Genomic DNA, 13386 nt, shown 5'->3' with positions numbered 1-13386 from the left:
ATCGCTGATCTAGCAGGTACTTCAAACTGTAGTGGTCTGTCCGAATGGAGAATGGCTGACCCCAAAGGTATGGGCGTCAGTGTCGTACCGCATGTACCAACCCAATGAGCTCCCGCTCATAGGCAGTGAGGTCGCGGTGCCGAGGTGCCAGTGCTCGGCTGAAGAAGGCAACCAGCCCTGCTCCCTGGTGCAGCACGACGCCAAATCCGGCTCCAGAGGCGTCGCACTCTATGGTGAAATCTTGTCCTAAGTCTGGAAGGGTGAGCACAGGAGCTGTGTTGAGTGCCTTCTTCAGGTGGAGGAATGTTGTTGTGGTCTGATCGGTCCAGGAGAAGCCATTCTTCTTGAGTAGCGCAGTGAGGGGTGCTGCTATTTCACCATATGACTTTATGAACTTGCGGTAGTAGCCCACAAGTCCCAGGAACTCGCGTAGTGCTCGGACCGATCGTGGTGGCAGCCAATCAACCACTGCTTGAACTTTGGCAACGTCCATGGCCACGCCTTCCGCCGAGATGAGGTGGCCAAGGTAGGAGGTCGACGCTGCGCCGAAGGAGCACTTGTATCTTTTGAGCACCAGGGAGTGGTCGCTGAGCGCGGTGAAGACGGTCCTCAGGTGATGCAGATGTTCGGACCAGGTGCTGCTGTAGATGAGGATGTCGACCAAGACGAAGCGCCGAAGGAACGGATGAAGGACCGTGTTCATGAGCGTCTGGAATGTCGCCGACGCGTTGGAGAGGCCAAACGGCATTACGAGGAACTCGTACAGGCCTTCGTGTGTTCGGAACGCCGTCTTGTGGCTGTCGTCGGTGGCCATGCGCACTTGGTGATAGCCGGAGCGGAGGTCGAGCTTGGTGAAGAACTTGGCGCCGCGAAGTTCATCAAGCAGCTCGTCGACGACTGGAATGGGGAAGGAGTCCTTGATGTTGCGTTCGTTGAGGGCTCTGTAGTCGACGCAGAAACGCCAGGTCTCGTCCGATTTCTTGACCAAGAGAACCGGAGACAGAAAGTCGAGGTGCTATGGCAGATCAATCCATGCTGCTGCATGTCGTGGCACTGGCGCTCCAATTCATCCTTTTGCAGTGCTGGGTATCGGTACGGCTGGACGGCGATGGGCGCCGTGGTCGGTAGTAGATGGATCCGGTGGTCGCAGGGTCGCTGCGGCGGTAGGCCACGAGGCTCGCGGAACAGGTCGTCGAAGGAGGTGAGCATAGCGTCGAGGACGTCCTGGCCTGTTGCTGCGAGCAGGCGCGGTCGTGGTGTCTCTGCGAGTCCTCGCCACTCCATCTGTCGTCCTTCACGCCAGAACGCCATGGACAACTTGGCGAAGTCCCAGAGGATCGGCCCCAGCGTGGCGAGCCACTAGGTACCGAGTACCATGTCGAACCCGGCCAGGGGCAGGACGATGAGATCAGCCGAGAAGGTGGTGTTGTGGATGACGAAGGGCCCTGATCTGAAGACTCCCAGGCATGGCAGCTTCTCGCCGTTAGCCACGATGATGCACATGTTCCCCCGTTACGCGACCGGGAGACCTGTTCGTGTGGCGGTGGCTTTGGAGATGGAGTTGTGTAGATCTAGAGTCGATGAGGGCGACGATGCTGACTGTGCCCAGACTGACCGGAACCTGCATGGTCTTGTTGGCCGTGACCCCGGCGATGGCATGGAGGGAGATGACGGGGTTGTTGCTGGCCGGTTCTTCTGTGTTGCCGTCGTCGCTCTCGCCTTCGTGGAGTTTGAGGAAGAGATGTTTGCAGACGCGGTTGTGGCCTCTGGCAAATTTCTCATCATAGTTGAAGCAAAGTCCCAAACGTCGGCGTTCGTCCATCTCCTCCGGTGAGAGCCGACGGATGGCCTGTCCGCTGCTGCTGGAAGGCCGGGCGCATAATGGTGATGACGAGTCTGAGCCAGCGAGTGGTGGCAGCTGGGGTGTCGACAGCGTTGGAAGCAAGCCACGACTAGATCGGGGTGGCCTGTTGGTCGACGCCTGTGCTGCTGCAACTGCCTGTTCCCGGCGTTTGTAGGCTCTGGCGAGGCTCATGGCCACCTCCAGTGTGACCGGGTGTTGGAGTTCGACGTCGATGGAGAGTGGTTCCTGTAATCCCAGGGTGAACAGCTGGATCTTTTGATTCATGCTCAACGGCCCAGCCCTGGGTAGCAGCTCTAGGAAGTGCTCGGTGTAGGCGTCCACCGTTCCTGTGCGCCGGCAACTCGCTAGTTCGCCGAGGGGGCAGGCTCGGACGGGGGCCCGAAGCTAAGGTTCAGCAGCTCGGCAAAACGTTGCCAAGGGGGGCGTCCCTTCTTCCTGGTGCAATTGCATGTACCACTGTTGTGCAGCGTTTTCCAGGTGGTATGATACCATCCATACCTGTCCTCTAGAACGACTCGCTGCTGGAAGAAGAATGACTCGCATTTGTTGGTGAAGAGTAGCGGATCCGTCTTCTCGTCATATTGTGGGAAATCCAGATGATGGAATCTGGTTGGGCGGTCTTCATGGTTGGCATTGGGCCCGCCTCGTGGACGTTGGTTCCCGTGAGGGATGATCTCCTGCTGGCGCTAATCAAGGCGATCAATGGCAGCCTAGCTTTCCTGTTGCTGCCGTTCTAGGCGCTGTATAGTGGTGTGCAGGGTGTCCAGGGTTGCCAGCCTTTGGTTGATGGCGTCCAAGGCCTGAGCCACTGGATCGCTTGGGATGGAGGACATGGTGGTGGGTAGGTGCGTGGCTGGTCTCCTGAAACCAAGATGTTATGTGGCCGACGGTATGGGGGAAGTGGCAAGGGCGCAGGCGCCGGCCCCTGACTTCGCATGTGGCGTGGACGATCGGTTGGGTGCTGATCTATGTTGGGCAGCAAGGAGGGAGACCGGATTAGGAGGGAAGAAAGACAGTTTGGAGATAATTCATTCCTCCTTTATTTCATAACTTTCCATTACATATATAGGCCAGTTGCATGGCCGCAACCTCCTATCTGCTTGACTCTATCTCCTTAAACTTCTCCTAAAAAATCTCAACAACTTCTAATCTGCTATTACCCCTAGATATTCTTGACTAATATCTCTAGATAAACTCAACTAGGTCTCTTATCCTTAGGCCTGCGCCTGTAAGTGGCGCCCCACATAACATATCACCGGTTCATATCCACTCCATGCTATTTACACAAGGGGAGAGACTTAGGTGTTTGGCTATGAAAGAGCTAGTAGTAATGAGGTCAAATTTATCTATAGAAGTTTAACCCGAAATGTGCTATATCAAGAAAAGATTACATTTCTCAAGTAAATTTCCAAGGGTTATACTACAGCCATAGGAATGGTAATGCCAAAAGAATTAATCAAGGCCGTGGATGTTCATTTCCAGTTCTCAAAGGTAATGAAAACCCTTTTAAGATAGCATTATTTCTCAAGTACAGTATTGTATAGCTAGCAAATGGACACGCTAAAGAATATGCCAAAAGATACTCCAACGACACGAAGATGCTCACATATTGGAAGGAGAAAGTAACTGTTGCACCAAAATATGCTAAATGCAAATCCATCCACCTCCTATTCTGATATCTCAAAAGTCAAAATTATAAATATAAATAAAAAAATAAAACAGCAAGTGATTAGGCCAGTTGACAGAAGATCATTGGGACTCATACATCAGATATCAGAGTATCAGACAGTGGATGTGAGTGCTTCAGCAAGCACAAGGGCCCAGTGAGTAAGGCACAACAAACTACCACGGGAATCGCCAACATGTAGCTGTGAATCCCATTTTCGTTTCCCACGGCACACAAATTGCACCAGATACCAATTCAGTTCAAGCAAACTAACACATATCTATCTCCTAAGAACTTCCATGAACATCTCAGCCAGATCACAACATTCGCCAATCCAAACAACCAGATGAACACATCACAGCCTAAACGCACACACAACAATCTCTGTTTTAAGAAAGCTAAGAAGCAAACACCAAGTCTCATCAATAACAACATCAACAGCATGAATGCAGTGCAACCTTACTCAAACCGAACCCCCTCAACCCCAGCATGTAACATCTATAAACGCTTAGAAAGGGAGGAGACCGGTAGCACACTTACTTGGCTTGAGTTTTACCCTTGGGGAGGACGGTGGGGTCTGTGACCGGTTTGATCCGCCATGCCTCGTTGATCTCAGTCTGCACGAGAAGTTAGTGGTATAACTCGAACTGAATTCGCAAGGATATTCAAATCGACTGACCAGGACACAGAAAACACTCGGGCAGATCCTGAACTAGTTCTTACCAGAAGCCGAGAGACATCAGCTGCGAGAAAGAGAACACATGATCGATTTTAGAATTGGGATGATGAAACACTGGGAATTCAAACAAAATCAACATCAAGTAGGATGTAGGGAGGAAGAAACTTACTGTAGAGAAGCTTCACCTTCCTCTCGTACACGATCACCACGCCACCTGCTCACGCATTTCGAATTTTCGACCATGGAAATTGGAACGTAAAAAAAAACTATCCAAAAAATGGGAGGAACAGTTTTGGGTGGCGCAAGCAAAATCGAACTCACCCATGAGGATTCCAGAGAGCCTCAGAGCCATGGGCACCGAGGGGTTCAAAATTTCCTCACTAAAAGTGAAACACACAAACAAAAGTCAGCAAAAACAAATAAAAAAAACACAAAAATAGCAGTCAAAACCGTGCGGAACTCGAATCCCTGGGACCAGTTTCCCCACCAGATTTTGATGATGTCGAGCTTGTCGAGCCGTTTGCGGTTGATCTTCGAGTGGAGCGTCGCCGCCATCCTGAAACCACAATGCAAACGCAGTTAGTGACCGCCAAATCGGCGCGAGCGTGGCCATCACTGTGGGTCGATGCCAGGATAAGGCATAGAACCAAACGCATTGCAAGGAACAAGGAAGGGAAACGAGCGCGATTAGAGCCCGCAACGAGAGGCATAGGAGGTGCGATCAAGGGAGCAGACGCGCCATATCTGGCCGAGCGGCGCCTTCCGCGCGAGAAGCTGATGCGAGTAGAACATTCTCGACCGAACGGGCAGAGGAGGAGGAGGAAGAGGGCTCGGAGCGGAGCGGCGCGCCGCCGCGGAGGCAGCGAGAAGCGAAGTGTGTGTTGGTATGGGGGTTTTGGCCTCGGCTAGGAGAGGCTGGACCGCTGGACCGCTGGAGAGCTGGGTTGTCTACTTGTCTCTTGTCTCGTAATCTCGTTCTCGTGGAGAAAAAGAAAGAAACGGGGGCGGATCGGTTAAATCGTGCGCGTGGGGAGGGCAATATCGGAAACCTATCGGGGGTCGTTCCGCGCCATTCGCCCATTCCCACGTCCTCATGTAGCCACAGTGCCACACAAATGATGTGAAGCAATCTGGGTATCTTTGGTTCAGGTCATTTAGGGTTTGGTATTATATAATCTAAATTCTATGTAAATAAGCTAGTGATAGACAAACTAAGTATGAAGCAACTTATGTGATAAAATTATATAATCTAGTACTTGAGATTATGATAACCCTATAAGCTTCTCAAAAGATGCTTATATCAGCTTATTTTTAATAAAAGACCCACTATTAATCGTAAGTTGATGAAAATTACCCGGTACTGCCATCCATCTACCCATGATCGTTCTCACCTAGCCCAACTTAGACTTGACCTCTCCTTCTCCTCCCTAATGATCTCCTCCGAACCCTAGCCGCTAGTGTTTCATATGGTTGATTCTAGACCGCCATGGATCCCAACAATGTTGAGGATAACCTTTCCAAAGCTTTGGAGCACCAAAATTTGTTGCCACGATGCGAGCTCGTCTTCGATTGTAACATGTATCATGTTAGCACGCTGAGAAAGGAGACACTGATAGCCCCGACGTATGCGGTGGCTTGGGGCATGGCGTTGGACAAGGCGGTTGTGTATCCCAGAGGTGCAGAACTACGATGTTGAACACGGATAGACCGGCTTAGTGCGTGGTCTTAGGCGTGGATCAACCAATGTTCGGCGCAGAACTACCAGTAGCCTGTCGCGAGGCACGTCACGCGACATGGCCAGCGACATTGGACACAGCGCAACCTCCCTAGAGTTTAGCACTAGCAGAACAACACCTATAGATACATTGAACTCCATAGTTCATTGTATTGCATCTATAGTTATGGTCACTGCAAGGATGTAAATGTTACATAATTTGTTGGAATAATAGAAATAAATCAAAACAAATAACTACATTATGAAGTATGTCTTAAAAGAACCATCTAGGTTAAGTGTGCTTGGTCTAGAGCAATCTTAGGATGTGTGCCCGACCGACAAATCCTCCCTAGTTCGTATGAGTGAGGATAAAGTGCGCACAAAAGACTCGTGTTGGTTTGTAAGGATGGTTTATGGTTCTAGAGGGTTGTCAGGAGTAAGTATCACTGGTCCGACAGTGGATGAGATGTTACAAATGGTATCAGAGACGACCCTCGTGGTTTCACGGACGTGTGTAGGCTAGGGTTTTGGGTATATGTTGCACGACGTATGTAGGCTCAGAGTGGTCAAATGGCATGGAATATGACGACACTAGACATACAGTCACGGGTAAGAGGGAGGTTTTTGGCTTGGGGTTGACCGATGAGGACGTCGGTCTTCTAAGAGGGAGGATTGTGATATCCTAGCCTGGTTGGATTGTGACATCCTCGCTAAGACTTAATAAAATTAATAGAATATCCATATCAACAAGGTGTATCTTTTTTTCGGAAGCCTGCTGCGAAAGAACCTTTAGGTTAAACGTGTTTGGCCTAAAGCAACCTTAGGATGAGTGATCGATCGAAAAGTATTCTCTGGTGCGTATGAGTGAGGACAAAGTACGCACAAAATTCTCGTGTTGGTCTGTAGAATGGTCTATGGTCTTATAGTGCTAACAAAAGTAATTACCACCGAAAGTAGGTGGGGTGTTACACGCATGCATGGCTCTAAATAATTTCATTCGAGGTAGTATAATGATCGATGATGAGTTTGATCACTGTGTTCAAATCACAAGACGAGAACTACATTGTCGATTCCTCCCGGTCATCACGATGCTGAAGAACATTTGGAAGACTAGGAGGGAGATATGAATAACTTTCAAGATCAAATTGCCACTACACTATTTGTTAGGAAAATGCAGCTGCACAAAACACAATAAACCTTTCTAGTTCTGGTGTGTGTTTTTATTGTATCTTCTAATTAAAAGATATTTAACATCAAACCATTTTTATATTCGTGTTTATAAGGTTTTTGTTAAAAAAACTAGACCACTTGCTAGAAGATTTATTTAGGGGGTGTTTAGTTTCTAGGGACTAATGTTTAGTCCCTTTATTTTATTCCTTTTTTGTGTATAAATTGCTAAATATAGAAACTAAAATAAAATTTTAGTTTCTATATTTGGTAATTTTGGAACTAAAATGGAATAAAATCTAGGGACTAAACACCCTAGAAACCAAACACCCCCTTAGTCTATATAAGCAACCAAACAAATGTCTTATATGAGCTCAATCCGGTGCTACTTACTCATCATGGCTGGCCTCGGACAACCTGGCAGCGCTGGCAACCAACCAGACGTGTCATCATGCCTACACCATCGTCTCATATAAAGACAGGGCAAGGCATACGGTGCGAAGATATGGAAGAAGATGAGGGGCATGTTTCATTTGCTGCGTCCGAGTTTATTATTTACAAGATGCACCAACAATCCCCAAGCCAAGAGTTGCCGCGGCTTTGCTCGCCCAGCTTATTGCACTGTTCGCACTACTCCACTAGATACATATATTAATAACATCGGAAGAGCTAGCTACTGGAACCGATGCGACCGCACCAAACCATTTCTCGTCGTCCATGGCAACATCCGGCACCACCAGCCCTTCTTCCTCATGTTCTTGTCCCTCCGACGGCTCAAGTCAAGGTCGGGCGCGCGCCTCAAACTAAGTCTCAACTCTCAAGACGATGACTAACCTGTAACCTTGCACGCCATGCGTAAGGCCAAAGTTAGTCTCTATATGACGGTGCCGTCCTTGATGGTTGCGTTCTTCAGGACTACCACGATCCCAGACCGGATGTAGTATCCTTCGTCCGGCCGGTCGGCTTCTTGGACGCCCTGGCAGAGAACACACGATGCAAGTAGAGTCAATTAGGAGCGGTGTTCTTGGTGGTGGTCATTTCTTCTTTTGGGAGATAGAAATATTTCGGCTCCTCAGAAACTTAATATGTTCCTCCCCCACTTGCTCACCTCTTTGTTTGTTATGGAGACGTTCCTTCCAACCCTGGCATTCATGTCGATGATGCAGTTGCTGCAACGCATCAATAGAAGGGCTTATTAAACCATCGTGTTATGACACACAATACTTTTCTTTTTTGTTCCTTCTTCCATCAAGGTTCAAGCCAAGCGCTCACCTTATCTTCGTGTTCTCCCCTACGCCAATGGGCACCTTGCCCTCTGCCAGTAGCCTTGAGATCTCGTCTTCGGTCTCATACAAATCCGCACCCATCATCATGGTATTCTGCAAAGCACCGTTCGCGTCAGTGTCTGCGGGCGCTCAATACAGATACAAGACTGAGCAGTCATCGACGATGAACAAGCAAGCGAACCTTGAGCTCGCATCCAGAGTTTAGGCGTGAGCGAACACCAACAATAGAGTGCTCGATGGCACACTCACGCAAGAAGCAGCCGTGTGAAATGATCGCGTCTTTAATCTGCACACGTTGAATCCAAAGGTCAAATAGGCACAAGCTCATACTACAGTTTACAGGTCACAGGCACCATTCATTCCATGCATAGGAAGCGCGTACCCTGCACTTATCCGACTTCGTTGGTGGCAAGTACCGAGGGGAAGTGAAGAATGGTGTTTTCGGATCGTAAAACTCGAACTTTGGAGGCTGCGACGGGGCATACGAGATGAAAACTGTATTAGTCTGGATGGAAATCTATCATTTCAAGATATTTTCAGTCTAAATGCACTGGACAGTTAAGAGCACATTAGACCTTGGAAAGAGAAAACAGAATATACCTGCTCGCAGAGGGCCATGTTTGCATCAAAGAAAGATCTGATTGTTCCAATGTCCTCCCAGTAGTCAGTGAAAACATATGCCTGACAAACGAAGTCACATGAACTGCCTGTGCATTTGGTGCGATACTGCTCTACCCTAATAGAGATTGGACTCGTGCAAAGCTGACTGGGCCCGTGATTTACCGAATAATGGAAGTGAATCACAAAGGAAACTGTTTTACCTGTACATTGTGCTCATGCAAAGCCTTGGGCAGAATTTCAGAACCAAAGTCATGCAGTTCAGCATACCGTGACCTATAAGAATGCTCCAGTTAGAATGCAGACTATGGGGAACTGTATGGACCACAAAGAAAAAAAAACTCTTACTTTAGAAGGTCTAACAAAACATCTCTCTTAAAAACGTAAACTCCCATTGAAGCGATATAGGGATATTCAGCTGGGGAATCAATGGCGAAATTGAGGAAGCTGGTATCCACTTTCTGCAACAAGCAGAAGCAACAACGTACATTTCAGATAGTGCTAGTTTTGTAAAGTAAGTTATTCTTGGAAGGTTCCAATATATATCTGAGTCCCTGAGGTAAGATGATGGCTAACCATTTCTTCCAAGGCAGCACCCTTTGGTTTCTCAGAGAACTGAATTACACGGCCTGAACTATCGAACTTAACTAATCCATAGTCAGATGCTCGACTTCCAAAACAAAGAAAAAATCAGCATGTGCACCGGTTTTCTGATGACAAGTGCTGAAAAAAAATCAGAAACCTGATGTAATGACATACCTCTCTCCAACAGGAGCGCATGATAAAGTTATGTCTGCATTGTCATCGACATGTTTCTGAAAATAGTAGATGTCAGGGCATCATCAGACAGTTAAACTAAAGAACATATACACATACAATACAATATACAGGAGCGGATCACCAACCTGCACAAGCTCCATGTAATCCATACGATAGAGTTGATCTCCTGACAAAATCAAAATGTGTTCTATAGCTTTATGCTTGTAATAATCCTGAAAAAGTACACACAACATAAGATGCATTGTTCCAGGAATCAAAATAAGTCAGGCAACATGTACCATCAGCCACTAGACATAATTATTACCTCAAGTACCCAGATAAATTTTCTAACGGCGTCTGCTGTGCCCTGGAACCAACCAGCAGCCTCCCCAGGCATTTGTGTTGCAGCCAGCACCTATTTGTTGCCAAATTTATATCAGTAAATGCATGTTCTACGCTTTAATGAGATAAAGAAATTTAACCAAGCTCCGAGATGGGAATCGTGAGAATAATATTTGCAAGCTCTCTGAGTAAAGCAATCAAACTTGAGGTGACTTACCTCAACAGATCCATCAGTGAAGTTGATCCCCCCACCAAGATAGGTACGATGAATGTGACGGTTAAGAGAAGCTGAGTTGAACTGAGTCATAACAAATATCTTGTTTATGCCACTGTTGAAACAGTTGCTCATGGGGATATCAATAAGCCTGTAACATCCTCCAATAGGAACCTAAGTAATGCAACAAAAGGAAAGAAACAAGATTCAGACCACTGATTCAATGCAACAAAAGGATGGAGATGGACAAAGTAGTGGAAGGCATCATGTGCGGTGGGGCCCTGCTAATAATTAATAATTAATAATTTAAACATACGGAAACCTCGCTACTGCAGGAATTATGGTTTAACTACCTTTATACAAATCAATTACCATGTGAATATTTCTAGCAAAGCCACAGACTTTTGGTGCCTTCTGCAGTAGAGGTGTATCTACTTGAAATAAAATAAAGCTGGAGATTGCTAGAGATCTCTAGATCCTGTCTACTTAATAAGACCGAAGATGATTATTAAATCGGTACTTCTTGCAACATGAAGCCAATAAAGTCAAAGTGTGCCATCTTACAGCAGGGGTGGCCCTTGTGCTTGTGAGAGGGAAAAGCTGAGTCCCGGTACCACCACCCAAAATGACGGCAGCGACTTCATTAGGATCAGCATAATTCCTCCGAAAGGATGTTCGGACGACCTGTAAGTTTTTGCATCCAGAAATTGATAATTATAGCAGCTAACATCAAGTCAAATAAAAAAATACAAAGGGCTGTGATGAAACACCGACACTATTATCGACAGGATGAGACTTACAAGAGTGTCTGGGCCAGCATCTGATGTGAGCACACACTGCGTGCTGCTCACAGCACCCCTTGCACTGAAACACATCCTCCTCAGTGCCTTGTTGCGCCTGATGCTGCAGCAGTTGATCCTCATCCTCTCACTCCCATAACCTCCACTGCCTCTCCTCACTGGGCTCATACACGCTTTTCCCTCTAGGGGAAGCACGCTGCTGAACTGCATAGCTGAAGCACACCTGCACGATCACAACCATTAACCACCAGGCAGTCCTGGAAATCTATTTCACTATGTACTGAATCAAGATGCAGGGCAAGACTATATAAAAAAACTGATTTTCTTGCCTAGTTCCTGACAAATCCCCGCATCAATCAAGGGAAAAGGGAGCCATACTTTTGCGGAATCCTTACTGCCGTAAGGAGGGATCATCAACGTACTCGCGGAATAACGGACTGGATAATAAAGGATTAAAGGGTGGTGGTGCAATGGTGTACACAAACACAAGGGAGATTTCGAAAGCGAAGGATGGAAGCACACATCAGACTGAGGAAAGCTATAAAAAGGACCTTCTGCCTTCTTTTCGGGAGTTAGACATGTGAATCACAACAGCTCAGTCCCAGTTGGGTTGGATCTTTTCTTCCTTGTACACTCTGAACCCATATAGAAGCAAAGTGTACTAGGAAAACTTTGCGATAGAAAATTACTCCACGATCCAAGGATGAAAAGCAACCAGGAGAAGAACATGAGGTTGAATAACGAATAGTCACAACCCCAAATTAGCAACCCGGCCCACCTAAAATCAAGTGCAGCTAACCAAAACGTATGCAGGACAGATTCATACCAGAAATGGGAGGAGATTGCAGAAAGTGCTCGGAATCAAGTGGAAGCGTGGAGCCACTCGACGCGAGGAGGGGGGGAAAAGGCAGCACTTTTGGAGTTGTTTAAGGACAACAATGATGAAACGGGGATGTCCACAAGTCAAATACAAGTAATAAAACCAAGAGCGCAGGATCCAAGAACGAAACGGAGGACCCATTTTTGTTGTTGGGTTGGGAGACGAACACACGAAAAGAGAATAAGAGATAGGTCGAAGAACACGTCGACTTCCCGTTCCACCCGCGAGGACCAAGAGACGTACTACAACCGTCTCGGGAACGGCAACCAAGAACGAAATCTTGCGGAGAGCCGGAGACTGTATAAGAACTCAAAGTACTATTTGCTGCACCATCAATTCAGGCAAAATATAACTGGAAACAGAAAAAAAATCGAGAGAAATCCATGCAGGAGCAGGATTACGATCCTAGCCGACGTCTCCGTGCTCTGGAGAGTTTGTAACGGATCTCCCCCTCCTCCCTCGCCTCGCCCGAGGGCTGAGCCCTTATTCACGGCCACACACTACCCGGCACCCACCCACCTGATCCACCGCCCCTCCTGCCGCCGGCGCCAAACTCCTACACAGGTCACATGCACAACTAATAACATCGCGCGCATACACCCGCGGCAAAACCCAACGAACGAAGGAAATGTTCCAGGGAACCGAACGCGCGCCCGCAGCAGCAGCATTCGCTGAGGGGCAGCGTCGCAGGCAGAACGCGTCCATCGGACCGCCCATGCGTTCCAGGAACGACGAGCGCACCCGGGCGCCGCTCAGTCAGAGGCCTCTCTCGCCTTGGACGCAGAAATGCGGAGACGACGCGCAGGCAGCAATCGACGGCACGCCAACGAAGGAGACAAGAGTAACGAAGATGGATGGGTTGGATTACCTAGGGACGGATGGATCGATTGCGCTGGGAGCCGGAGCGATGCGATGGACGAGAGAGAATGGGTGGCCGCGACGGTGCGAGACGGTGGCGATGTGGCGCGGGCGGCGGCCTATAAAGCGGGGCGAGGCCGTTGCGTTGGAATGGAGTGGAGTGGGGAGGAGGAAGGCGAGCGAGGCAAATGGAAATGAGAATGGGAATGGACGGACGAACGGTGGAGAAGGCGTGGCCGCGGCCTCGCTTGGCGCTACTACGCCGCGTGTGCCCTGCTCCCCGTGCCGCGCCTGCGCTTGCCCATGTGGGGGAGGAGCCCGGCGCACGGTAAACAACCACGAGTGTAAGAGTAACAGACGCCACTCTATCTCCTCCTTCCACCGCGCCACCGCTCGCCGGTCGGTCCCGTCCGTTTCTGTGTTTTCCCGGATCAAAACGCCTCGTCGTCGCTTGCATTATTGGCTCCATCTGACGTGACGTGACTTGAGATGGAGATTTTTTTTTGCCCTCCTCCTTAAGGAGAAAGAAAAAAGGAAAT

At 48.4% G+C, this 13386-nt stretch overlaps 2 protein-coding genes across 9 annotated transcripts in view; both read right to left on the bottom strand.

Moving 5' to 3' along the window:
* LOC732730 (absence of first division 1) overlaps positions 1-5189 on the bottom strand; it is a 31717-nt gene extending 26528 nt beyond the window's left edge. For 6 of the 7 annotated variants that reach the window (XR_553999.3, XR_004850022.1, XR_002262641.2 and 3 more), the window contains exons 1-6: positions 4949-5189; positions 4697-4765; positions 4531-4589; positions 4379-4423; positions 4254-4273; positions 4071-4147 (exon numbers count right to left, since the gene is read on the bottom strand). Coding sequence is in view for 4 of the 7 variants with exons in the window: in XM_008650105.3 (XP_008648327.1) it covers positions 4071-4147; positions 4254-4273; positions 4379-4423; positions 4531-4589; positions 4697-4765; positions 4949-5001 (323 nt within the window). In the remaining 3 variants the exon portion in view is untranslated. The remainder of the gene's footprint in view (positions 1-4070; positions 4148-4253; positions 4274-4378; positions 4424-4530; positions 4590-4696; positions 4766-4948) is intronic. The other variant, NM_001112359.2, reaches the window with a different exon arrangement.
* Positions 5190-7594: 2405 nt separating this feature from the next.
* LOC542737 (ADP-glucose pyrophosphorylase) lies at positions 7595-13155 on the bottom strand. 2 transcript variants are annotated; one of them, XM_020539203.3, is made up of 17 exons: positions 12858-13155; positions 11439-11546; positions 11110-11332; positions 10874-10993; positions 10313-10483; positions 10079-10168; positions 9900-9986; positions 9754-9809; positions 9571-9664; positions 9343-9455; positions 9198-9270; positions 8977-9057; positions 8759-8845; positions 8558-8662; positions 8363-8469; positions 8199-8259; positions 7595-8066 (listed from the first exon to the last, which is right to left on the bottom strand). In XM_020539203.3, the coding sequence occupies exons 3-17, from the start codon at positions 11317-11319 to the stop codon at positions 7965-7967; spliced, it is 1557 nt and encodes a 518-aa protein (XP_020394792.1). In that variant the 5' UTR covers positions 11320-11332; positions 11439-11546; positions 12858-13155; the 3' UTR covers positions 7595-7964. The 2 variants fall into 2 exon arrangements, with proteins under 2 accessions (XP_020394792.1, NP_001105717.2); NM_001112247.2 differs by lacking the exon at positions 11439-11546 and having other exon boundaries at positions 7598-8066; positions 12858-13131.
* Positions 13156-13386: the final 231 nt, after the last annotated feature.

This window comes from Zea mays, chromosome 6, assembly GCF_902167145.1.
Source record: "Zea mays cultivar B73 chromosome 6, Zm-B73-REFERENCE-NAM-5.0, whole genome shotgun sequence".
Taxonomy (NCBI): Eukaryota; Viridiplantae; Streptophyta; class Magnoliopsida; order Poales; family Poaceae; genus Zea; species Zea mays.
This window is presented reverse-complemented; position numbering and strand designations above follow the sequence as displayed.

Excerpts from the sequence above, each read along its gene's own strand:
- LOC542737 (XM_020539203.3), bottom strand. The coding sequence starts at position 11,319 with ATGCAGTTCAGCAGCGTGCTTCCCCTAGAGGGAAAAGCGTGTATGAGC. Across the intron at positions 9,271-9,342 it reads GTTTTGTTAGACCTTCTAAA|GTCACGGTATGCTGAACTGC; the intron begins GTAAGAGTTTTT and ends GCATTCTTATAG. Across the intron at positions 8,470-8,557 it reads ACTCTGGATGCGAGCTCAAG|AATACCATGATGATGGGTGC; the intron begins GTTCGCTTGCTT and ends GGTGCTTTGCAG.